This window comes from Limanda limanda, chromosome 5 (assembly GCF_963576545.1).
Source record: "Limanda limanda chromosome 5, fLimLim1.1, whole genome shotgun sequence".
Taxonomy (NCBI): domain Eukaryota; kingdom Metazoa; phylum Chordata; class Actinopteri; order Pleuronectiformes; family Pleuronectidae; genus Limanda; species Limanda limanda.
In genome coordinates, this window is record NC_083640.1 from 10,487,791 (window position 1) to 10,512,844 (window position 25,054).

The 25,054-nt window shown below is 41.7% G+C and overlaps 3 protein-coding genes across 5 annotated transcripts; all 3 read right to left on the bottom strand.

The window, feature by feature from the left end:
- Positions 1 to 439: 439 nt before the first annotated feature.
- slc25a37 (solute carrier family 25 member 37) lies at positions 440 to 8,315 on the bottom strand. The gene is made up of 4 exons (XM_061071497.1): positions 8,038 to 8,315; positions 4,358 to 4,586; positions 3,964 to 4,020; positions 440 to 3,316 (listed from the first exon to the last, which is right to left on the bottom strand). Exons 1-4 carry the CDS (start codon positions 8,230 to 8,232, stop codon positions 2,820 to 2,822), a joined length of 978 nt encoding a protein of 325 aa, XP_060927480.1. The 5' UTR covers positions 8,233 to 8,315; the 3' UTR covers positions 440 to 2,819.
- Positions 8,316 to 10,927: 2,612 nt separating this feature from the next.
- entpd4 (ectonucleoside triphosphate diphosphohydrolase 4) lies at positions 10,928 to 17,760 on the bottom strand. 2 transcript variants are annotated; one of them, XM_061071201.1, is made up of 13 exons: positions 17,515 to 17,760; positions 17,036 to 17,163; positions 16,727 to 16,924; positions 16,431 to 16,636; positions 16,120 to 16,270; positions 15,340 to 15,443; positions 14,979 to 15,038; positions 14,666 to 14,796; positions 13,957 to 14,123; positions 13,556 to 13,880; positions 12,961 to 13,046; positions 12,679 to 12,840; positions 10,928 to 11,974 (listed from the first exon to the last, which is right to left on the bottom strand). In XM_061071201.1, exons 2-13 carry the CDS (start codon positions 17,041 to 17,043, stop codon positions 11,719 to 11,721), a joined length of 1,854 nt encoding a protein of 617 aa, XP_060927184.1. In that variant the 5' UTR covers positions 17,044 to 17,163; positions 17,515 to 17,760; the 3' UTR covers positions 10,928 to 11,718. The 2 variants fall into 2 exon arrangements, with proteins under 2 accessions (XP_060927184.1, XP_060927183.1); XM_061071200.1 differs by having other exon boundaries at positions 14,642 to 14,796; positions 17,515 to 17,759.
- A 1,063-nt stretch (positions 17,761 to 18,823) lies between these two features.
- Positions 18,824 to 24,429, bottom strand: si:ch211-214j8.12 (uncharacterized protein LOC100000539 homolog). Of its 2 annotated transcripts, none has more exons than XM_061071660.1 (5): positions 24,305 to 24,429; positions 23,344 to 23,662; positions 22,937 to 23,103; positions 21,355 to 22,589; positions 18,824 to 21,180 (listed from the first exon to the last, which is right to left on the bottom strand). In XM_061071660.1, exons 2-5 carry the CDS (start codon positions 23,570 to 23,572, stop codon positions 20,796 to 20,798), a joined length of 2,016 nt encoding a protein of 671 aa, XP_060927643.1. In that variant the 5' UTR covers positions 23,573 to 23,662; positions 24,305 to 24,429; the 3' UTR covers positions 18,824 to 20,795. The 2 variants fall into 2 exon arrangements, with proteins under 2 accessions (XP_060927643.1, XP_060927644.1); XM_061071661.1 differs by having other exon boundaries at positions 23,344 to 23,665.
- Positions 24,430 to 25,054: the final 625 nt, after the last annotated feature.

Genomic DNA, 25,054 nt, shown 5'->3' on the forward strand with positions numbered 1-25,054 from the left:
TGAACTACTTGTTTGACATATGTCCAGAGCTTGTTCACTGACATCCATCTGTATTTCTTTTGAACCACACCAGTCGCATCTGAGGTGGGTTTTTTACGATAATTTCTATACAAAACCCTGCAAAACAAATTGGAAAATTAGATCCATGGATGAAATATCCATGATTTTTATTATGTTAAAAAGGTGAGTCAGTGTCATATTCAGTGTCATATCATCCATGCCAGTTTTTCTCAAATCTTTGTCGGTTTGAAATCAGTAGCGCTGACCTCATGTTATTTCTTTGTAATTAAAAAATAATTAATCTCAACAGCTGATATATTTTGAAGTTTTTTTGTTCCTCTCGTTGATAAAAACAGAATAGTTAGACTGGAAAGTAAGTTACGTCAAACCAAATCTAGGAGACAAGATATGAAGAGACAACAACCACAGCATTCCTCAGTTGCATGTTTATTTCAGCTCCAGTGTTACATACTGTAGCAGCATTATTACAATCATTTCATATTTGCATGGTCAAACTTCTAAACACTCCTCCTCTGGAGATGGAACTCAGCAGAAAAAAAAACAACCCCAGCTCCCATTTCTTATCTTTTGTGCGTAATTAGCGTATACATATTTACATCATGAAAATCCCCACATAGAATATGAGCTCTCCTATCTTCTTTAAGATGTAAGGATACATTAGAAACACTGATTTAACATGTTAAAAGCACATGGACACACAGTTGGGGAATAATTCTCTTTTCTGCACCGACACCTTAAAGGAATAATGCAGCATTGACTAAAGGCATAAAGCATAAATCAAAACCTATTCTGACTGAATTGTCCTGTTGCTGATCATGAGATTAACATGGGATGAGTTGATGTTTGTCAGTGGATCCAACTGTGAAAACACAATGTGGACAAATGTACTGTTACTGTGATTAGATACTTTGAGAACAAAACTGCTTCATGAAGCTAAATGCTAATAAAGCCACTTTTATAATTCAAGTTTAACATCGTATCCTTTCATGTGAAATTCATATTGCACGTGTAACTTCAATATAAGCAGTTCATAAGCCTAGTCAAAAAGAAAATAACTGTCAATAATTAGCTCTCAATGTAATTTTCGAAAGTTACTGAAATCTTTCCAAAATATTCATAAGATCATTAATTTTCCACAGTTTTTGGAGTCATTAGTGAAACTTGTCGGAGAATGAAAAATGTGACGGTAGAAAAGATTTTTCTTTCCGTCCAACAAGCTCCAAAAGCATAAAGACAGAACTGACAGATACTGAAGAGGAAGCTATGTGGTGGTGAACGTGGAAGGACAATTCGCAGCGAGAGGCACGCAGCATCGGGATTATAGGTTCAAAATGTTATGTGTAGAATAGAATGCACGTCTTTGGTATATTAATAACTACCCACGTGGAGAAGCAAGAAGAATCTGTTGCTAACGGGTATGTGACTCCACTGGAATCTGACAAACTCTCTGAACTTTTCAACAGTAAGAAAGAAAAAGAAAACCTCCATAATTAAAAACAAATAAATCTGGCCGCTTGCTGGATCACATCAATATCTGGTGGAATGTCTTGACTCCTGTATCAAAAATAGACAATTGGCTGGAGTGAGCAGTGAGCACAGAGGAAATATGTAAGTTCAACAGGACGAGTGGAAATAAAAGAAATGACGCTGCCTGCTCACCAGCTGATGAGATCAGGCTCGGTCTCATGGTAACAAGAGCGCCTGACGTCACTGGTCAGTCCTCAAAATCAAAATCAATCACTTAAAGTTTTGATCAAACCAAGTGTTCATTTTAACTTTCAGCTAAACTTATACTCTGAAAAATATTATATATACAATCTACAACCTTGAAAAGTCATTATTATTTATACATATAAACATCACAGTATAACTGCACGAGACATTTCCGCCAGATCAAGTAACTTGATCCACCCGTGGACCTGCATAATGAAGTTTCTCTCAGAAGTAGTCACCCTAAAATATATATTCAGGTGTTTGAATACATATAAAAAAGCTGCCTTCTTTCTGCAACAGATTATTGTGCGTGATTTTGGAGTGTTGTAGTTCTTCACTTTAACAAGGCAAACAAAATAACAGACCGTTGCGGCCTACGGTGACAAAAGGTTGACCATTCGTGACAAAGAGCCACAATAAGATCATAATCTTATCTTATTTTGATAAGACTTGGACCAAACGAAAACGAAATGTGGAAAGATGTCAAAATCAGGTGCATGAGATAGAAAGGGAAAAAAACAGCATTTAATATTTATGAGGCACTTTAAAAGCGCTGATGTACTTTCCACTGTGGAGTGGAAATAAGGAATGTGTTGTAATGGTTCTTTATAAATACTCCATGAAACAAAACAAACATCCTTAAAATACAGGCCTCGGAAAGCTAACAAAATAAATAAGAAAGCTCCAATATTAAGAACTATAAACATCAGTCGGGACAACTTCATTATATGGTCAGCACATGTAGAGAGGAGGGACTGGAGAGTTGTGGTCGATGGGACTGTGGAGGAGGAAGAAGTAGAAACTCTTCTGTTTCTAGGTCTGTTGTTAACAATCGTCATCTCCTCCTCGTGAAACATCATCCTAACTCAAAAACACACACGGACGTGAGTAAATGGGAACTAAGAAGTGTTGTTCTCTGCACCACAGTGACTTCCCTGTGAGACAATAACTGATGTTACTTCCTCCACAGTGGAAACAATACATTGAGCTCACACAGCTTCAGGTTGGGCAAATCTTTCATCGGTCTAGGTGTGGGTTGCTCCAGGACATTTTCCATGACAGCAGGGTCCTGCCTGTTGTTCCTGCTACTGCTTCGTCAGGAAGTACTTAAAGAACTCGTACACGGACCAGGCGATGGCGGTGGAGGGCATCTGGTATATAATCCTTGCTTGGACCCCTTTGAAGAAGGCCGCCATTCCGCCAAGCCGGTACACTGTCCTGAAGGTGTTGGCCATCCCTGTTAAGTGGCCGCTGATTTTCATGGAGTTCAGCGCTACATTCTCTTGCGTGTTGAGCAGCGTTTTACAAACGTCGAGCGGAGTGGTTATCGCCGCAGAAATGGCTCCCGCCGCTGCCCCCGACACTATGTGGCTGCCAGGGTGGTAATGTCTGTGGGGGTTTAACTGCTCCTGCATCAGCTCGTAGGTGATGAAGTGAACGGCCTGGAAGGGGATGTTCATGGTCAGCTGCATGCTGTAGCTGCGGTAGAACGCTCCCATGCCTTCGGTCCGCGTTATCGTTTGAACACAGTCCCACAGTCCTCGATATGGAGAGTTGTACATTTGCATCCGCTGCTTTACCACTGAGTGATGGGAGGAAACAGAGAACAGTGTTAGTAAAGGCAGCATTGAAAATACATTGACTTTAACATGCTACTTTGTTTTTTGCTTAAAAAGTTAAACAACTATCTCAAACATCAGAATGATAAGTTTTACAAGACAATGAATAGAAAGGAGCATGTCAGACAGTGTAGCTCATTGCTGGTTTTGGACAACAACAGAGTTCTACTGTACAGGAGAATAAAGTATATCAGGCATTAGAGTCATAGATTATTCATGGGGTTTATTGACAATAATAAAACTAGAAGTTTGTCACCTATATCTTTTAATAATAATTATTATTATTATTAATATTATAAAAATAAATAATGAAAACCATATCCACTGAATCTTTAGAAGGTCATAGGGGATTTGAAGACAATCCCAGCAGACAATCGGTATGAGGCAGGTTACAACCTGAAGAGTCAATGGCACTGCGCTGTCATAGTGACGTACAACCGTTCACACCCATGGGAAATGTAGAGATGCAAACTTAGGCCAACAAACTACTCCAGCCTGTGGGAGGTAGCTGGAAGCTGGAGCTTTAGAACATTCCTGCCAGAACAGTTCTAACAGCTGCAGCACCGAGCCGCCTGCCAAGAACGAGGCTTCTTGGACTTATTTTTCTTACCTTCAGCTGGGTTCATGACTGCATCATGGAGCACGGTGGCCACACTACCTGCCAGACCTGTTAAAACATAAACCGGTCTCGTCAACTCTGATCCAGTCACCTGAAGCACAACAACAAACTCTAACAACACTTTTCACATATATGATCCTTATTTCCATTGGTCGGAGTCATAAACGAGGTTCTTTCTTGTGTTCACATGCTAGAAAACTGTTTTTGTACCCACACATCCCAGATTGCATGTTAGGATTTTGGCTTTGTCCTTGCCATTCCAAACAGGAAACGGCATTAACAGGCATTATCCTAACACTCCTCCCCCAGGCCTTGTTGCTCGGCCTCGTGTACAACAGTTAAAATGACAGGCAAGTGATTTGTGAAAAGACGTAGGGCCTCATACCGTTGGCTAAATGGCTGTTGCCTCCACTCTGAATGACGTCACTGAGTGAGCGTTTGACCCGCTCGTAGCAGGCGAAGTAGAGCGCGTGGGCCGGCCCCGCTCCCATCATGGTGATGTTGAGGCCCCTCAGAGGCCTGAAGACCCCCTCTGTCCGAATGATCCGTTTCAGAGCCCCATACACACTCCTGTACTGTGCGTTCGGGTCTGGCTGCAGGCTCTGCATCCTGGTCTGCAAAAACAAACGCATATTATTAACCACTGCTCATCAATGGTTCAAGCATGGTTAGATCGGTCAACAAGTGCTGATGTTAGGTCTCTGCGTGAATGCTGTGGCTGGCTTCAAAGTGGACACCTGGTATCAGCCCAATCACCATTTGTTGATGCATTGCTCCTTGTAAGGCTGTCACATTGTTCTGACAGTGAGGGCTCTTGGCAGCCGTGAGGTTCCTGTCAGACTGATGTGTGTCTCTCACAAGACTGGTGTGTGTTGGTGTTGGGGTGTGTGTGTGTGTGTGTGTGTGTGTGTGTGTGTGTGTGTGTGTGTGTGTGTGTGTGTGTGTGTGTGTGTGTGTGTGTGTGTGTGTGTGTGTGTGTGTGTGTGTGTGTGTGTGTGTGTGTGTGTGTGTGTGTGTGTGTGTGTGTGTGTGTGTGTGTGTGTGTGCGTGTGCGTGTGTGTGGAGGGGGTACGGGCGGTGGCAGCTCTTTGTTTTACTCCACCATGCCAAGTTATCTGGCCAGCACAAAGCATGTTTTTATTTGCGTGGAGATCTGGGGCTGACTCAGGAGATAGGCCGAGTCTATCTTCCCCAGCATGTGTCAATGCGTTTCCTTCCTTTGCTTGACAATAAAGTATCAATTACATTTCCGTTTGATACGCATTTGGGATCCTGGGGTCACACAAAACCTGGTGGCGTAATTTATGTCTAAGGTTATTTTGGACAACCTCAAAACTACATAATTGCACCATTCTGTGGAGGACAGATGCAATGATATGAATTTTTTATGCACACCTTTCAATGAGGTAGTTGACTGATAACTGTTTGCCTGTGCACGCGGGTCCTGAGAAACACCATTTTGTTCTGCTGTATGTTTTACAGATAAAGTTGGAAGGATAACTTATAACAATAAAAATGCATATTATTATTTTCATATTGTTCATTAGATGGAAATTGCATAGCGTAGCCTGAAGGTAGAGTACTAAGATTGTCCATGTCTCAAGATGCCTTTAACATCAGTGTAACAGTCAACTGAGGTCACAGAACCGGGGGCAAACACCAGTGTATCCAAACACTCTCACCTCTGACATCACTGTGTGTCCTATCTTTATAATTCAGCTTTGGCAGTTGTGGTTCTATGGACGTTACCTAATCAATACAACAGAAGATGGAGCACACACACACACACCCTTCGCTGTGTGAGGCTGATTCCACATGTGCACAGCATCGATAAGATCCCCCTCCTAGCATTAGCATGGGCTACTCCCAGGGTCCGAGAGGTGTCTCGGCCTGTATGGGAGGCTGAAAGATACACTAAGTAGATTGTTATCGTATCCAATGAACTCTGAGATAAAAAAACAAACACTTCAAGTCTTATTTAAAACAATCGTTCAGCTAAACTCATCTCAAGTTTGCTGAGACTTCAATTCATTACTTCATAAACACACTCTTAGTTTAGCATCTTTTACTGAAAACAAATGCAGTGAGTGTGTCTCTGAAAAGGAAAAAGGAACCATGAGTTAGTCTTTCATCAGTTGAGATCCACCGATATTTCCAAACAGGTTGTGTTTTGAAGCCAGATACACACTGATCAAACAGCAGAAAAGTGCAGAGTAACCTCAGGAGGAAATGACCACAGTGGTTTGTGTAATAAATATCTATTTTCATAAGAAGGACTCTGTGAAGGGGATTTCAGTTTTTTTGTAAAGCACTTTGAGCTGCAATTGTTCAAGGAAAAGTACAAATAAGTTAATAATAACAACAATGATAAACATTAGCTAAATTAGCCAGTTGTCAAGACTACGAAGCAAAAAAGGATATAAAGACTTTTTTATCTGGACAGGTGGTTTGCAGTTTTCTGTGTCACATCAAGATTAATGGTCGAGTAGAGCCGCATACCAAATTATCACAACAACACCACATTGTTAGAAAACAGCAGAAGAGAGAGGATTTCAGGGGCAAGGATCACAATCAGCCCTGCAGTTAGAGATTTACTTTGCAGACGCAGGCCAATTTTTAACCATTTCTTTTACTTTCTTAACTTCATCTACTGCGTTGAAATTCAAGAGGGCACTCATTGGTGAACACGTTATTTCAAACACCAGCTTTACAAAGAGCTGGAGTCGGAAGGATTGACTCAGTTCAAGAACTTGTTTTTACAGCGAATTAACGTTAGTTTTATGGGAAAATGTACTCAACATTACATTTTCTCTAGCTTGTTACTTACGTGAGTAACAGAGAAATATGGTTGTGATCATTGTTTTCAGTATTTAGGAACTACATAACATGAGAAAGAAGATAGAGGTCCTTGGCCATATATATCTAAACCATGTTTTATTTACCGGGTGTTGAGGCTGCAGCTGCCAAGTTGATTCTCAAAAAACAATGACAATTCTCATCATGAATTCCAACAACCAAAGGTGATGACTTGTTAAAGTGGCGAAGTCCAAAACCCAATACACTTACTTAAAAAATAGGAGACAGCTGCAGATTTTCTTTTATATCAGTTATTAATCTATAATGAATTGTTTCAGCTCGACAGTGTGCTGCATTAAATGCTCACTGCAAAACACAGGAAAATCCCAAACACTTCACTGGACATTTTATATATTGGATTGTTGTTCATGTTATATTCTGAGGCTAAATCCCGTAAAAACAACCTTTGTCTCAGTCAAAGTAATTCCAATCAAATGCTGATTTATCAATGTTATCCTGTGAATATAAACAAAGATGCTTTTGAGCAGAACCAGAGTTGTTTCTAGTTAATGAGTCATCTGTGCATCATAGAGGGGTCGCTGGGTTTCGCAACTACACTCAGGAGTGACGCAACACAGCAAAAAGTTAAAGTTAACCTTTTGTGAGGGGCAGCCACGCTGTGGCAGTAAGACTGTGGATTTGAACTCAAAGCCATGGAGACATGTGTTCCTGCCACACCACCACCTCCTTGACCTTCACCTAACCCCACACCAGTAACAAAGTGGGGACAACTGGTTCAGTTCTGGGAAATAAGGCTGAGGCTGAACAGAAACAGGGGAAGCTAAAGAGCAGCTAATGATTACCAATGTAAACGTCCATAACTTACTTCTCACCTGGCTAACTTGGAAGTGACAGTGTAGAGGCAGCAGTGGGCGTCCATACCTCTCACTGGGTTAGCAGAGTTACGAGTAACACGTGGACAGAAGTGTGAATGAGTAAAGCTGTTGGTTCGCTCCGGGTTTCTCTGGGTTTTACTCCTGGTTTCATTTATGCTAGCGAGCTTAATTAGTTAGCAAAGGCAGGCGGACGAGCTTTGAATTAGCTTACAGCGCAGCTAGCTGCTGTGATGGGCAGCTCCACTGGTTTGAAGCTAACGCTTGTTAGCATTGGGCAGAGGACCGTGTGTGCGGGTAGCCGCGGTGCTGCAGCCGGCTGGTGACGAGGCGGAGGCGGCGTGGCGAGCCGGGTCCACCCGGGGGAGAGATTTACCTTCACGGAGTCCACCGGGTACATCACCGTGTGCTCCAGGATCCCGGCCACGGCTCCGGCTGTCATGTGGGTCGCCACCGACACGTCGGGCGGCAGGCTGTCGTAGTCTCCGTCGCCGGTGAGGGGCCCGTCGTCCTCCTGGCTCTGCGGCATGTCCAGCGCTGCTGCCGCCGCAGGCTCCGGGCTCAGCTCCATGCGGGGCGGACTCTCCTGCGGGCTGTGCGGGCTCTGCGGAGCGGGATCGCGCTCAGGAAGCTGTCCGCGGCGGCGTGGACCACCACAACATCTCCGCGCTCACCGGAGCTCCAGCGCCCTGGGCGTGGCGTCGGCAGCAGAGGGGGCGCGGCTTCGACACCATGTGGACCAATCGCGTTCCGGATTGTCAGCCACAGGGCGGGCCATCGCTTCGAGGCGGCCAATCAGAAGTTTTTCCGTTGCCAGTTCCTCTGACGCGGCACAGCGTCTCTTCTGTGTCAGTGTCAGCGTGCCTGAGAGGTTTCAATGGGCTTGACCAGAAAGTGTAATCTATTACAGTCCTGCTTCAAGAGATAAGAAGGTTTGGTCTCTTTATCCGGCAGCATCTGCTCCTTAGTAACGATCGATCTCTTTCTTTGTGCCACTGAATGGTGGAAAACATTCAGATCATAGTGTTATTGTTACAAATAAAAGTCCTCAAGTAAGAAAAACGATTTCTGATTTTATTTATAAGTTTATTCCATTTAGTGACCAAACAAAACTATTCAAATGCAAATACGAGTAATGTTAATAATATAAGACAATTTCTGCTGTTTTGTTTGTGCATTAACATAAGTTTAAATAAATGGAAACATGCAGCTGCTACTGTGGTCGTGGTTGTTCCAGGGATCGGTGCTCATACTAAAACCACAGCTTTTGGAATGCAACCCATTTTGTACTTAGATTTGTATTGAAACATTTGTTGGAAAATTCATGTATTTGAAAAAGGAACTGAGGAACTAAAAGGGGCTCTCTGAATCCACATGGTGACAGTTCTTCCTGAATAATTGACAAAGTGGGAGAAGCTGGCCTCTCACCTGTGATCCTCTGAACTGGTGTGAGGGCACATTTTGTCTTTTACATCTCCATTTGCAAACAGAATGCAGAGAAAGCCCCTGTATGTGCTGTGTGAGGGACGTGTAAATACTTGATGCCCTCTGCATGTGGGACACATTTAAACATCCCGTGTGAACTCAATGACACAGTGTTTGTAGCCATCATCCATTGCCACTTCATCAGTCAAATAAATTAATTTATTGTTGCGCTTAAAACTTGGAAAATACGATGGCCTACCTGTATTTCATACACTTCTACATTCCATTCTGTCAAGTTATCAACTCACAGATTCACTTGTTCTGCAACTCGTACATTGGATTTGAACCGAGTACTTGGTCTGTTTCACGGCCAAATGGCCGATTATGGACCAACGGTTAAGAACAGTCTTTTATTAATCATACCTCAATCATGTGCATTATAGCGTTTGAAGAAGGGGTGGCTGGACAACCCTGTGTTACAAGTGAATACCAACTTTAACCTAACTGCTGGAACAAAGGGGCTCTTAAAAATGCCAGGCTCTTATAATGCTGAGTCACCGATGTGTCTCAATTCACCGGCACACCCACAGAGACTCGCCTGTGCACTTTGTGTGCAAAGCTTATGTTTCAGCCAATGGTGAGTGACACAGGTTAGATAATGGATCAGGTTCTACCCAGTCGCTGCAAAGATAATTAATAGTGTCTTTCTTCTATATAATAATACAATTCACACATTATTTATTATTATTTCAAACTTTTTGACTAGAAAAGAGTGTTAAGTTCTATCAGGTATTATCCTGAACAGAAACTGAAAAGGCATCCTAGTGAAATTTAAACCTGTGGCCTAAAACCAGATAAAAACATAAATCATTGAGAAAAATACTTAAAGGAACCTGTGGTGAAGAAACTCTCTTATCTAAATTCAGCATTAGCGTCTCATTTGTCCCTTTCTCAAAACTCATGACCTTGTCTCGAGTCCATGCAGCACTCAAACGCAAATGACAACTATAGCTTTTTACAGTAAACTGAGATAAACGTATCACTCAAGTGTGGAGCTAGTGTTTATTCTGGGAGAACCACAGATTTCAGATTCAGTTCAAGGAAAGACATAATTTGTTTAGTCTGATCCAAGTACACTACATGGTCTAATCTCTCCCTCATTAAATAAACAGCCAGACAAGTTTACCATAAAACCTTTATAACTATGAAGATAGAGGAGGGGTGTTTGATAAGATATTGACCCTGCACTAAAAAATGTTCAGGATGAGGACTAGTGTGTTATGTCTGATGTAAAGAACCTTGCTGTATATTACCTTATATTTTCTCTCTCTCTCTCTCTCTGGTTCACTTCCTGTTTGGTATGGCTAAACTGTCCACCTGGAAAAGCAGGGAGAGTAAGATATTGGCTGGACAGATGTGGTGAAGTGCGTCAAAGCCTGACCAGTAACCTGAAGCTTTTTTGTCTCAGTGGGGAATCAGACAGGTTTTATGTTCACTAGGACGGTTCACTGGTCCTTCATTTTTAAACTCCATGTGTGTGTGACATGACATGTAGTTTTTCTTTTGTAAAATATGATCTGAAGTGTTTTTTATTATTTTTTGCTGATGCTACTATTGGAGAGATCCTAAATTGATCTAAATAAAAGTTATCTTAAAGTCAAAAAAGTCTCTCTCTATATATACACCTTTCTAGTTAAAGATAAACTGCTTTGTATTAAATTTGATTATGACTGTGGCTTCTGTTACTACCCAAGATGTGCTGTGTCTGTTAGTGTTTGGATTTTTTGTTGGTACTATTGCTCAAAAGCAATAAACACAAAAATAAAAACTTTATAACTTAATTGAAATTTGACAATATTTATTTTGCATTCATCTGTGCAAACGTTTCAATAGACCATTTTCATATAAATAACGGGACAGATAAATGTGCCCTCAGTTACAATCCCCTGGCAGCAGTTATATGATAGCTTCTGAAAATGAAGCCCAACGTAAATAACAGTGTATGCAACAGCATCCAACATGATAATCAGATCACCCAACGTGAGAATTTCAGTAGGGCTTCAAGAGAGATTGATACTATACAAAAAGAATGGATGGGCTTTGGAGAATTTACCAACAGTGTCAAGACATGTATTGCACTAGAGGCAGAACAAAATTGGGATAGTCACAGGCACACAAAAAAAGACCATTCCAGCCGAGAGGCGTTGTGCATTCTCATTTCTATCTGCATTACAAAGTGCTTCTACCACTAATGATTCGTATTGCATTTCAGATTTCTGTATTTGAAAAAAGAAAACATGTGATGTTGCACATATAAAAAGGCATAAAGAAAAGGCAAATGCCCACACACACTTAGAAAATAAAATAAAATAAATCGCCACTGTGGTATATTTGTCAAACTTTGTGAAAGTTTAGATGATTTATTTGGGTATGGAAGATTCCCTAACGAGAAAAGTACCGATGTGTTTGTCTTTATTAATTTTATGAATTAAGTAGAAGACACCTTTAGGCAGCTGCAAAGAAGTGACCGGCATTCATTTTAAAAATACATTTTCATGTCAAACTAAATAAATTAAATACAAACATTGGCTCAGCCAAGCTTGAGGGCTCAAAAAATATTGCCTTCTTTTGTCTAGATCTCAGTACTGAATAGTTTGGAGGGTGATGGAAGAGTGGGTGAGCTGAGGCCCTCCTCCAACCACGGTACGGAGGAGAGGGTGCAGCGTTGGGCAGCGTGCCGGTGGATGCGGCGGAGTCGCATCAGGTACAACATAATAGACAACAGCACAATGAAGAAACAAGCCAGGAACAAGTAGTGGTTGTTGACGAAGGAGAAGTTGTGCCGCCAGTGAGAGTGAGCTCCTTTCAAGGTTTCCTGTTGGATGTCCCTGAAATAGGCAGAAAAAAACAAAGCAGCTCTTAACAAAGAGATAACGTGTTAAGACCTAAGATAGTTTGATTTGATAGATGATGTGATAAGAATCCTGATAATGTATAAGCTTGGTTTAAATTTCTGTTCAGCAACAAGATGCTCAAAAGAAAACTCTTTCTAGAGGTTACACACTTGTGAACTCATTTTCAGATTTAAACTTATTATCTTTTGAAGTAATTTTTGCCTTTATTGAGAGGACAGGCTTGGGACTCTGTATGCGGGGTGCACAAGATATATATATAATTTTTTTTAGAGAGGTGCAATAATAAGTCACCAAGATCTTTAGATTAAAAGACACTTGTTTAAGATGGTCTATAATTAGCCATTATTGGATTTGCCAGTTTTGTTAAGGATCAGAGAAATTCCTGAAATATAATTTACGTTGTGCTGCCAAATGCATTGAAAAGCCACCCTCTCTGTAAACCTTAATACTTAGTGTCCTTTTACCAGCCAATCTCATGTATGGACATTGTTTCAACTCCACACTTATGCTCAAAATAAGAGTGTGTTGTTATCGAAGACAAAGAATCTCTCCTGCACTTGCACGGAAGAGCTTATTTAATTAGATGGGATTTAAGAGGATGATTTCTCATTTTGTGCTCATTAAAATGACTTAACCCTTGTTTGATTAAAGCGACTGAGAACCAAAACCTTTCTTACCTCAAAGGCAGAAACCGTGTTCGGTAAAGTATTGCGCCAAGAGTCCACTGGACCTCCTTATCATAGACCAGCAGCGCCGTCTTTAGGTTTTTGTAATTGGCCGGGAAAGAGAAGCCCGAGTGTAATACTTCATACATCCATGCTGATTTAAAACACTGGTACCTGGAGGCAGAAACATGAAGACATTGATTAAAAACATTTTGCACAAACCACCAGACATCTGTTTTTTGACCAAGTGGTTAATTGAGCTTTAGAATAATAGAATAATCCTGTATGACTTACTTCAGTCTGTGGAGATCAGCATGTGACGCATACAAGCCGGAGTCAAAGCGCTCTCTCAGAGTCTTCCACTGGGTGGCGCAGTAACTCTGAAAAGGTCAAACATCAACCAACAACATCAGCAAAGTTTCCAGTGACAAGGCATCCACATGTTATAATTAATTAACCAAAGCTGCTTAAAATATATGGAATTAAAACCACAATAGTATTGCATGCCACAGGCCAATCAGGGAATCATACGTTTCATAGAATGGTAAATTGGAGGGGGAAAACATCATTTATAACATTCCTCGCCCTGTCTTAAATCAAATACCGCACATGTAGTAAGTAAATTAATATCCTTGCAAAACATTAAATGCATGATCGATTAAAAATCCTTATTTTAAATGGTCAGTTAAACAGAAAGAAAGAAAACACTGTTTGGATTGAACGAAGAAAAATTTAGAATTTAGTGTGATGATGAGCTATGTGGCAACTTTGAACTGAACTTCTAAAAAATAACGCTTTTAACAGAAAGAACATCGTATTTCTAGTCAGATAAAGAAGATTAGAGGAATACTTAGTTACTTACTGATAGAACTTTCTATTTGGCACTTACCTTAGCAGCCCGTGTATATTTTGAGGCATTATAATCCCCGCCCATGCGCAGCACATCCTCCGTGCAGTAGTAGAATTCAGAGAAGCCATAGAACTGACTGTTGCTGTAGTCAATGGCCGGCTGGTAGATTCCATTGAGGGAGGTGTGGGTCTCATTTGTGTGGTTGAGGTACGGCTGGAGAATCTGGCGACACCGGTCAAAGTCTCCTGTGCCTCGTAGATGGAGCTTCTGTGCAGATGGACCAATCTCATCCTGCAGGTCTGCGGGAAGACAAGGGTCCAGGAGGGGAGACTCTGCTGTCTCACCTATCTGCTGACCCAAGAACCTGAACAAACCAGTAATACAGTGTGAATACACACAAAAACATTTACAAAAGAAAGATGGAAACAACTGGATCTCACTTGTTTCGAGTGGCAGTATTTCTGGTGAGGCTTTCTTCATATCTTTGGCGTGCTGCATTTCCTCCAAAACCCAGGAAGGTGGACACATAAACACGATAAACATGCTCTGTGCGATGTGCGTCACATCCTAAATTGAACTCCGCCAGTAAGTTCTTAGCAACTTCCTCCTATGGGAACAAACAAAAATCTTCAAGGAATGAGCATAACCTCGTAATAAACCCACACACATCCATATCTGTTTATCATATCTAGATGACAGTAATACTGACATTCAAGGATTAACTGATTTTCAAAGCAGGTCCCAAAAAGAGCGGGTTTAACTTGTGTTATGTCCAGTTAAGTGTATTTAAAAACATCACACAACAGAAGATAAAACTGTTTTATAAGTCACAGCAAAGAGGACAGAATACTAAACCTTCTACATCTTACACTGACAATTTCCATAATATGTGATGATCTCTACATAGATAACTTCATGTTCTCTGTCCTTAATCCTGCTATGGAGTAATGCAGCAGGCTTACAGTATGTGTTCAACAGTGATGAATGGAGAGCAGATCATCTCCACGGGGACAAAAATGGTGCATACAGGTTTAATCAGGGAATGTCAGAAGGAGGGAGAAGAACAAAGGGTGAGTGACAAAAAACAAAGACAGCACAAAAACAGAATTGGTTGTGGATAATAACCTGTTGTGGAGAAGCAAAGCTTACAGTTTTGGGCACTTCGTATGCAATCTGTGTGGAGACCCCGCCCATGTCCAGGACCCCGGCAGTCCTCTTTCTCACCAGCGCCTCCTGCTGATCGCTGCCCGGGACATGAACCTCGACTTCAGCCTCCCCATCTTCAACCATTGACAAGGGAAATGTGAGACAATCAGGCAGAGAAGATAGATCACATGGATAATGTGTAATTAGAGACTTTTTTACCACACACGTGCACAGTTTTTAGGTGAACTGTAGCACATTAGATGTTGAATGGCAAAAAGGAAAAGCATGGGTGTAGTCAGTGTATTTGGGATCTTACCATTGTGCACATGGTTAAACCTTCCAAGGACAAAGTTTATTCCAATCCATGCATAGACACCTAAAACAAACCAATTAATGTCAGAGTTATTATATTAAATGTTTGCAGAATTACCAATGCTGCACTACTTTATAATTAATTAACTAATTAAAAATAGATCTACAATACAAAGAAGAGTGTCAGTTGGCAGCTACAACCACTGGCAATAAGTCTGTCCGTCTCCATGAATACATTTATCAGTTGTGGTGTATTAAATTTGTTATAAACAATGGTTTATTAAGTCATGAAGTTTTGCAGCAGTGGATTGAAGCTGAGACTATTGCTTTCTATTGCTGTCTATTTAATTATTCCTTGTATTTACCTTCCTGTTTTCCAGAAATGACTTCGACATGGGAGTCGGAGAAGAGGAAATTGAAGTGGACTGGGATGTCAGTGCGCAGATCCTCGAGAAGTGCTTCTTGCTGACTGAGGTTAAACAAACACCAAAACTTCATCATGAGGGTCAGTTTTTCTTTTTCTCAAAATAAAACAGTTAGTGCTGTTGATTGGGTCGATTGCCCGTTTTGCGAGTCCAGTCACGTGTAGGAGTTTAAACCAGTTCGATTCAATTATGGTTAATGATTGTTAAAACAATAAAAGTTTGTTCTGCATCACAGCACTTAATACGATGTGTACTGCATTAGTAATAAGCAACATGATAAACATTTATAAATTGATAAATCCTCGGCAAGAATTAATGTAGAAATTACACTGCAGGGATCATGTGGTTTGTTTACAGCACATCGACACCAGCGTTGGCACATATAAAAAAATCTTTGTGTCAACATGTTAGAAACATCAACACTACTTTGTTCTCAAATTGGCTCATTCTGACATTATCCAGACTTTTTTATAGAGAGCTGGCAGGTGAAAGTCCAGAGAAAGTCCAGAGCCTCTCACTCAGACATTTGCGCTCTCACATACAGCCCCTCGGGACAATGTCAGGAGATCATCCAGAGTTCAGTGCATATCTGAGAGCGGCTTTAGTAGTGAACTTTTGTAAACTGGTCTGGTCCGGCCCAAATCTCCTCAGTGCTGTATATACCAGAGGTCTAAACATTCCATGCAGTCTTATTTAGATCTAATAATATTATAACTGTACCTTTCAGGTAGGATTCTCATTCCAGCCGTGCAGAGTATATACAGAGGTGTTTCCTGGTGCTTATTTTTGGGAATGTGTTCGGCTGCAAAGCTCAGCAGTGGATAAATATAATTACTGGCTTTCTCTGGCGTTTTAGCCAATTCAGAGATACCTACAGGGGAAAAAACAAAGACCAAACATCTGGTTTAAAATAGGTACATATACACTACATTATATTTAATTTAGTTTTTGAATATTCAATAATTAGCACTGTTTGTTTAACAATCTGTCATTTTAATAAGGAATTAGAAGCCTAGCTCTGGGGTGCTTACCCGGTTTGATCTTCATTACCACTGGCTTGCGGTGTTGATCTCGCATTTGCTGGATGTCCAACAGCTCATGAGGATTACCATTGTGCCTGGGCCAGCAGTAAACAAATACTCTAGAGCCGCTGCTGCCACAGTCCACCACCAAGCCGTAGTTCAGGTCAGGGTTGCTGGTATCCGTTGCATCCACATCAGTCACCCTTGCCAAGTGCCTTTTGGAAAGCAACCAAAATGCTCACTGCCAAAATATTACCGGTGGCCCTCGTGACATAAACACTTACAGACAGCGGTTGTTTGGTTACCTGTGGAAATTATTTTCCTTCCTGATCCAGCTGGCGTTGCCCTTTCCCGTGACTAGCAGCAGGTAGAGGAGTCCTATGAGGCAGAGCACCAGGCCGATGAAGAGCAGCTGTCTGAGGGAGGGGATGAGGAGCCGAGGAAGAACCTGGGAGGACAGGCTGAAGTGCCATGAGGCCGGGAAGAGGCACGAAAAGCTGATCCTGCCAGGAAGTAGAAGAAAGAAGAGAATCAGCACAGACGATCTTTAATGTCACAGATATGAGACAGATGGGACAATCAAGATAAAATACCACAGATGACATCTAACAAACCTTCCCATGGTGCAATTCGTCTTCAACTTCAGGCTTCAGTTGACGTACATCATCAATCAGACTGAGGGAGGCGGGTTGGGTTTATTCCACGGCTCCATTCCGCTTTGCTACATTTTCATCATGATTTTCTGATAGAAAAAAAACAACACGGTTTAAGAGTTAACCTTAAAAAACTCAGGTTCTGCGCTCTTCTATGACCAAGGCCTCAAGTGAGACGAAGAGGAAGCGATCGTCCTCTCCTGTCTGTCGATGCTCTACGTGTGTATACATGTATTCAAATTATAAATACGAGTTGTTAGAACCGCAAGGAAACGCTGCGGTGAAACCACAACAGCGGGTAGCGTTAGCATTAGCTGCAAGGAGCGACGCTCGGCTACGGGAGCTAGCTATAACACAGGAATTTAACGTAATTCCACGAGTCGTCAGTGTAAACGCAGTAGCTTTACACGTTCGCGACGTTCAGCTGAGTCGGTACTTACTAACAAACCAGCGGAAGTCTCCCGTTGCCCCGAAAACGAGACATTTCTGGGCTGCCAGCTGCGAACCGCTGGCTAAACCGAGCGAGTATGTGGCAGAAGAACGTCTCCGGTACGTGACGTGTTGGTGTCGTCCGCGGTGTGTTTGCTTTGCTTCTCCGCGTCGCCCGGAGGTGAAGCGAGGATTCAAGACACGGTGTAATAATCCAATACACTCCGCCCAACCAGGGGCGGCTCCTGGTACAGGCGACATAAGCGCTGCCATGGGTGGAACCAGGACCAGTGGTGGACACAGGAGCTGGGTCCGAACCACAGTCTATGGTCCAAACTCATGGTTAAGTTTGGCAGGCTGTCCTGTTGGCAGGATTTCAACCACCTATTCATTGCACAATATCTAATAATATGTAAATTTAAAAACAAAATTAACCATAACCATTTCAAATTAAATATATAAAAAAAAATTAAATTAAATTAAATAAAAAAAAATTAAATTAAATTAAATTAAATTTAAAAAACTGCGCGCGCACATCCTGCGCAGAAACCTATAGCGCACATCCTGCGCAGAAGACCATTGCGCACATCCTGCGCATGAATTGCGCGCAGGTTTTAAAAAAAAAATTTTTTATTCATTTTATTTAATTTTTCTTTTTTCATATTTAATTAATTTAAATTTACATAGTGTCATATAATTTGCAATTAATATGTGATTGAAATCCTGCCAATTTTAAGAGTTCAGTATATTGCCGGCCAAAAGATAAGAAAGATTGGGGATCAAACCCGTGACCTACATTCCTGTTGAAGAACGACCACACTACCCTTTAGGCCAAACCACCTGCTGACTCCCGTGAGGAACTAAGCACACTAAGAAGATGGACAAATTATCGTTTATGTCCGTGTTATGCTGCTTTTTATACATACATTCATACATTATTTTTACTTAAAAGTTACTTTTATATTTTTGGATTTTGGATACTGGAGGATTTAACATGCTTTAAAAACCTATTGTTAGAGAATAACCCAGTAGTTTCCAAACTTGTCTTCTGACGCCTTTAAAGAATCACAGTCTGCTGCTGCTTGTTTCCATGTGATGTCCTAAGGCTGCCCCCTGCTGGCTGCTGGGTTCCTTTGCTGCTCTTGCTTGGTTTGTGCAGCTTGTGATTAACTAAAGCTGTCCATAAAAGAAAATCTTTATTATCCTTCAAGAGCAAATTGATGTACAACCAGCAACCAGTGCACGACAAAAATAAACCAATATATACAATGTAAATAAAACACAATATAAAAACCCTATAGACTAGGTAGCATTATTAATTGATAAGTCGACCAACAGAAAATTATCTGTCAACTAATTAGATATTCTATAAACATTTCATTCTACTTTTAATTTCCTGTGCCCAACAGCAACCCGAGCAGCGACATGCAACCAACACGGACACTCTCAATGAAACCTATACCATTGACCGTAGAGTTCAACAAGAGATTCATTTTCTACTTCTTCTTTTTTTTTTTAAGGAACCGCCCTAAGATTCAGTATATTTATTTACATCATCACTTTATTTTGATCATTTAATACTGATGTAAAAACTGGAAAAGCTCTATTATTAAATCAACATTTGTCAGGAATATCACTGAATTAGTACACACACAGAGAATTTCCTTTAATTCACATTTTCATATAAATACTGACTTTGGAGTAATATACTGTCATTTGTTTAAGATTTGTATGACTCATTATAGCAAGACCATTATGAATACAATTTGAGACCCGTGTCTAGGGTTGGGTACTGTTTGAATGAAACTTATAATGGATTCCATTTCTTCTTAATTTGGGTGAGAATTTGACCAATTTTAAACTATAGTTTTTACTAGTCAACAGTTAAAGTTCTAACGTTTAAAATCAGTAAGAGCAAATAAGAGGAACCGATGATATTTCATGAGACATAAATCATAATTCCTCATCTCTCTGTACGTGATTCTAAGCATGGCATCAGTAACAAATCGATATATGATGATACTGTTTACTATATTGTTTGTGGTGTGGTTGAAATTTGACAATTGGCCACCCAAATTTGCAGAAAATTAGAAAGTGGTTAAAATTTACTTTTCATTAATTTTTATTTAATTTATTATTTATTTACTTCCTGCGCAGAAGTCGTCTGCGCACATCCTGCACCAAAGCGAACTGCTTCGGCGCAGGATTCATTTAATTTAATTTCCTTTTTAAAAAAAAAAAAAATATTTACAGAGGTCACGATCTCCTGATGCTGGTGTCACAGCTAAATGTCAGTCCAGCTGTGTGTGCAACCAGGTGTATTACCGTCTTATCATCCTCTGTGAAACCAGGCAAAACGCATGCAACGCTTCAAACTGCATGTGCCCGGGCCCGCTCAGTGCTGCCTTGCAGTCCTAGAAATTTTAGTTTAGTTTTAGTCTGAAACTTTCACTTGTTCTTGTTCATGTTGCAGATTCAGATTAATGACACAAAATATTCAACAAGAAAAGTTGTGATTGTATTCAGTCGCTTGTCAGACTTCAACATAACAAACATACAAGATAAATGTAATTTTTATTATTATAATTATCGTTTTTCATTGTTAATTTGGCACTAATTACCTAACCTACTATTCACTGTGAACATAACGTTTATTACAACTGTTTGCAATGCAGATCTCATCGATGATTTCTTTTACTTGTTGTCAGTTCTCATTTTTGATGCTGAAATCAGCATCGATTAACAGACGAGGAGGCTGCATTTGCACAACACTGTACAACTTTGATATCGTAATATGTCATGTGACCTACTCTGGCCTGGTCTTCTTGTTTTTATCTCTTATCAAAAGGGAAACTCCAGGAAACTACTCATTTTATTGCTCTGATTAAGCACAAATAATCAGACCAACACGATCTTCTTTTTGCTTTGATAGATCACGTTTTGCATTCAGTTGGGCTCAGAGCGCGTGAGTGGTTTTCATAAAGAGAAAAACCTAAGCCTATCAATATGTTGAGTAGAGCTTTGATTGCGTCTTCCTGTATTTTTTTTTACAGTTTTTACCTGTCAGTAATTTACTTCTCTTCTCTGTGTCTCTATCATTTGCAGCGCACTCTGCCAACCGTATTGAGCCAGAACGAGCGCAACCCACCATTTCTTTCAGCTCTCCATACATTATCTAAATTTACAAATTATGTTGTTTTTAAACAGTCTGAGGTTACACATGTGTCTGATGACACCGTTTGTGGGTGTGAGTGCTTGTTCTATTTGAATTCAAAACAACACACTTTCTTCTTTACACCCAGACCACCTGGACTTCACTGGACTTCATGCAGCTCAGCCACTCAACCTTACTGATCTGCCAGCAGTATCTCACATCCACCAGCCTGAGTCTCTTGCTGTGTTGTATTATGTTTTTCACTGTTACCATCGTCACATCTGTCCGCTGCAGTGTAAAGTGCTGTACTCGTCTGAGTGGCACGGGGGGCACGTCTGTAGAGTCCATACGGGGGTTAAGGTGTGGGCCCAATACACGCTGTAAAACACAGTCCAGAGGGCACGGCAGGGAGACCAGTGTGAGGTTCTCCAGTAAAGGAGAACCAATAAAGAGACACTTGAGCGTCTTCCTCAGGGACATCCAGCACATGGCAGGTTTCATTTGGCTGTGACTGTAAGAGAATCTGTCGACATATGGGAGAAACAAAGGATAAATTTGAGGTAGTCAATCTAATCTCTTTTAATCTGCTGGATCTATCAAATGAATATGTCACTGATGTGTTGCGAGAGTTCAAATATACTCCTTTCCTCAAGTGAGTCATGCTGTACTACATCTTGCATCTCAACAGTAGCCTTACTTGAGTGTGAGAGAGCAGAGGTGAGGCAGCTGTGGCAGATCCCGATCATCCCACCGATCCCATTCCCCATTTTCCTCCTCTGGCATGATGGGAGGCTCAGCAATGATGAGTAGGTCTCTGAGTCTGGGACAGGACTTGATGACCTCCAGTAGAGGGGTTTGGGGGCTGGTTTTCACACCCTCCAAGGTGAGAGAGACCAGGGAGGAGCCTACAACTTGGATGGCAGGAAGCAGATCCACCAGAGGGCCAGGGTATTGTACTGAGAGGCTCAGCAGCTGGCCTGACCATGTCTGGAGGGCTGCAGCTAACACAGGCCCATGCCTTCTCCCTGTACCTGATTCATCATCAGCGTTCATGGATATGGAGCAGATGTCTGGACATAAACGGCTTAAACTCTCCAGACAGTCCCAAGTAACACCCTTGACATCTTTTAGGTGCAGGATCAGGTGTTCATCACCGGACTCTGACAAAACTCTCCCTCGCTTTTTTTCCTCTGCTTGTTTCAGAGAGCAACTTGGCTCCTCATCTGTACATGCATCCTTCTCACTCTCATCACAATAGTCGTTCCATAATATCTCCTCCTCATCAACATGTTCCTCAACCCCTGCTGCTGCACCTTCTCTCTCCTTCCTCCAACTATCGATCCCCTGCCTGTTCCTCCTCTCCCTCCACACCTCTTCCAGCCTCGGAACTCCCTCTCTGTAACTGAACTCGTCTGTCTGCTTAAACTCTCTGTGCTCAATGAGACAGCAGGCCTGTGCAAGGCCCTCCATGGCCACTCTCTCCAGCTCAGGCAGAGAGAGTAGTAGGTAGGCTGCAGCCACCGCATTGTCTCCATCTTCTTCCCCAAACCCAATATCCAGAGCCAGTAGACTACTGAGGGGGAGAGGAGGCAGGGCTGAAGAGACGGAGGGTGAGTGGGCAGAGGTGAAAGAGGAACTAGGAGGTGGAGCTGTAGAGGTGCGGCAAAATGATGAGCTTGAAGGACGAGCAGAGGTCGAGCAGAAGGCACCACCTCCAAGAGGAAGTAGTGCAGCAGGGGAAAGGAAATGACAGCAGGATACATCGAGGTGGCGCAGCAAACGACAGTGGTGGGCAATCGTGCTGATCACACATGCGTCACAAGGCATACCAGCCAGGGAGAGCGAGCGGAGGGCAGGCAGACAGCAGAGGGTTTCACACAGGACCTTCGAGGGCAGCTGCTGGGCCCCAGATAGATCCAGTCTACACAGACCCTGAGACAAAAAAGAGAAAACACAAGCTGTGTCTCAATTCAGGGGTTGCTTCCTTCACAGGCTGCATTTGAAGAACTATGTAACAGAGGTGCTACTAGACTTCTAGCGGCCGACTAATGCATTTTTCCATCCCTAAGAAACAAATACTCCGACTGTTGGATAATTTTCGACCCATTATTTTTATCAAAGGATTCATTGCCCTTCTGAGGCTAACCATTTTTTTGAAGAAGGAAAGTTGTCCGCAAGCGATGAGGCAACTGATGCTTCACTTTATCTTTCACGCTGACTACCAACTATTAAATACGCTCACAGGTATTTGTAGTATAAGACACTGGTTTCAGCCTGACCTGGCAGCGTGCAGTAATGTGGGCACAGAGGGCGGAGGTGACCAGACCAGGACAGCTTTCCAGTGACAGGCCACGGAGTTGGGGGACCAGCAGGAGGTGGAGGGCCGCGCGGGACAATTGTTTTCTGGTGCACAGCAGCTGCGTGAGCTCCTCAACCAGTTCTCCAGCTGCACAGGGAGTAAAAGATGGAAAGAGAAGGAGAGGCATTAGAAGTGATTCATCACTCTGTTAATCTATTATTCTCGGGCCAGAGAGAGGTTGTCAAGGGCAATCATTTTATTGACATCTCAGACATTTTGCTCACTACACACAGTAACAGTCGTGTAGTTAAGGTTCCAAACTGAAATGCCATAAAGTGGGAGCAGGCAGGTGAGGGAGGACTGTTGAGTAAGCCCTCGCAAACTCACGCAGTAAGTTGAAAGGTCCCATAATGTGCCTGAATGAATACTGATCCAGGTATTTGTCAGCGTAGTCTTTCACCCACACGTCCTTCATGTTGTCGGCGAGGCTGAGCAGACAAAGCCGTGTCAGTGACAGGACAGAGCCGTCTTCATCCGTCCTCCCGCCTCTCCCCTTGCTCCTTGTATTTCTCATGCACCTCCTCGGCAGGGATTTGGTCAAATCTAGGGCGAACATTGTCTTTGCAGGGCAGCAGCGGCTGGCTGCGGTGCAGAAGTGGGATCCTGGGCTGTAGTATGTGAGAGGTGGAAGCTTCTGAGGCTTTTGCTGCTGGTGGGAAACAAAGAGAAGATTAAGAGGACAGAAAGAATCAAAGAAATCAAAAAACATAAACGCTAATCTCGATGAAACATTATTCAATTAAAGAAAATATAAAATGCATGAAAAAGTAATGAAACTTTCGATCTTGTTGAGTAATGTTTATGTTATGATGGGGGTTATTGATTAATCTAGAATTGAATTGTTATGTGATTTGTAAAAAGAAAGGAAATCAAATGGTCACCTAAATTTATATTGTGTTGTATTTTATAGTAAAGGGGCAGGTAACATAGGATGTTTCTTCTTCCTGCTCCTTTTGAGATCAGGTACCAGTGTATACGTGTATTGTTTTGTTTTTGGATTACACTGAAATGAACGAAATAAACTAAACCAAACTAAAATGGGAGTTTGCAAGATACCTATCTCCCTTCAATGTTGCTACTATATCTTGGTTTGTTCACTGTTCCTTTAACACTGTATAACTGTGTTGTTTTGTCTTTGTTCCATTTAAGAAGACACACAATGGATATGTGCAATGTCAATATGTAGCCTAATATGTAATCCATTAAATAAATATTGGCACGTATAAACAGAGTGTAGGGTTTTATATGGAGAGAGTATATAAATATAAAGAGTTTCTATGCCACCTACCTCTCAGCTGTAAAGGAGCTGGATCTGTTCACACAGGAAGAAACCAGACGTGCAGAGAATGAACACAACCTCAAAGTTCACATGCGGGATTCCCCACAGCACTTCCTGGTTGCAAGTTCGTGTTATATTTCGCCCTGTGTTCGGTCTCACAGGCACATCCGGTCAGCTGATTATGAATCAAGGGCTAGAATTGAACACCAGCTATGGACTGAAAACTGAATGAACCACATGCAATTAGTCCGAACATATTGATAAGTTGATAGGTGACGCGGCAAGACATGACCCGGGTGGTTTATGTCTTCCTGAAAGTCAAAAATAAGGGCAGTAACTCCGGGTCGAACTGAAACTGATCTGAGTTCAAGGCAGATAATTAGTTTGGTTCAGAAACGTGTGAGTGGTTTGATACAGTGGCGGATCAAGAATTTTTCTAAATCATGGGGCAGCAGGGGGCACAATTCCTGATTCAGCAACTTGCACATTTAAGTTATTCCTTGTTTTCAGTTGAGCAAAGTCACACATCATTGGATATATATCCTTTGCCCGGTCCCAATTCACCCCAATGTAGGGTTAGTGGACGGCACTGATCCGTTTTATGACATGAAAGAAAACAAAAAAAATTCATAACCTGAAAAAACTTTTCAGGCTATTCATCTTTTTTCTTTGCCCTCTTGTTCTTTTGCAGAAAGCAGATGAGAGCATTTCTTAACAAAATTCAAAGGTGATTGAATTTACAAGAAAGAACACATTATG

What these genes read in the sequence shown, in the direction of transcription:
- slc25a37 (XM_061071497.1), bottom strand. Translation starts at nt 8,232, where the DNA reads ATGGAGCTGAGCCCGGAGCCTGCGGCGGCAGCAGCGCTGGACATGCCG. An exon ending in ACCCGGTGGACTCCGTGAAG is followed by an intron (nt 4,587 to 8,037) that starts GTAAATCTCTCC and finishes TTGTTTTTGCAG; the next exon opens with ACCAGGATGCAGAGCCTGCA. An exon ending in CAACAGCCATTTAGCCAACG is followed by an intron (nt 4,021 to 4,357) that starts GTATGAGGCCCT and finishes ATGTTTTAACAG; the next exon opens with GTCTGGCAGGTAGTGTGGCC.
- entpd4 (XM_061071200.1), bottom strand. An exon ending in GCTGATCTCCACAGACTGAA is followed by an intron (nt 12,841 to 12,960) that starts GTAAGTCATACA and finishes TTCTGCCTCCAG; the next exon opens with GTACCAGTGTTTTAAATCAG. An exon ending in ACACGGTTTCTGCCTTTGAG is followed by an intron (nt 11,975 to 12,678) that starts GTAAGAAAGGTT and finishes TGCCTATTTCAG; the next exon opens with GGACATCCAACAGGAAACCT.
- si:ch211-214j8.12 (XM_061071660.1), bottom strand. Translation starts at nt 23,572, where the DNA reads ATGTTCGCCCTAGATTTGACCAAATCCCTGCCGAGGAGGTGCATGAGA. An exon ending in ACATTACTGCACGCTGCCAG is followed by an intron (nt 22,590 to 22,936) that starts GTCAGGCTGAAA and finishes TTTTTGTCTCAG; the next exon opens with GGTCTGTGTAGACTGGATCT. An exon ending in CTCTGCTCTCTCACACTCAA is followed by an intron (nt 21,181 to 21,354) that starts GTAAGGCTACTG and finishes ATATGTCGACAG; the next exon opens with ATTCTCTTACAGTCACAGCC.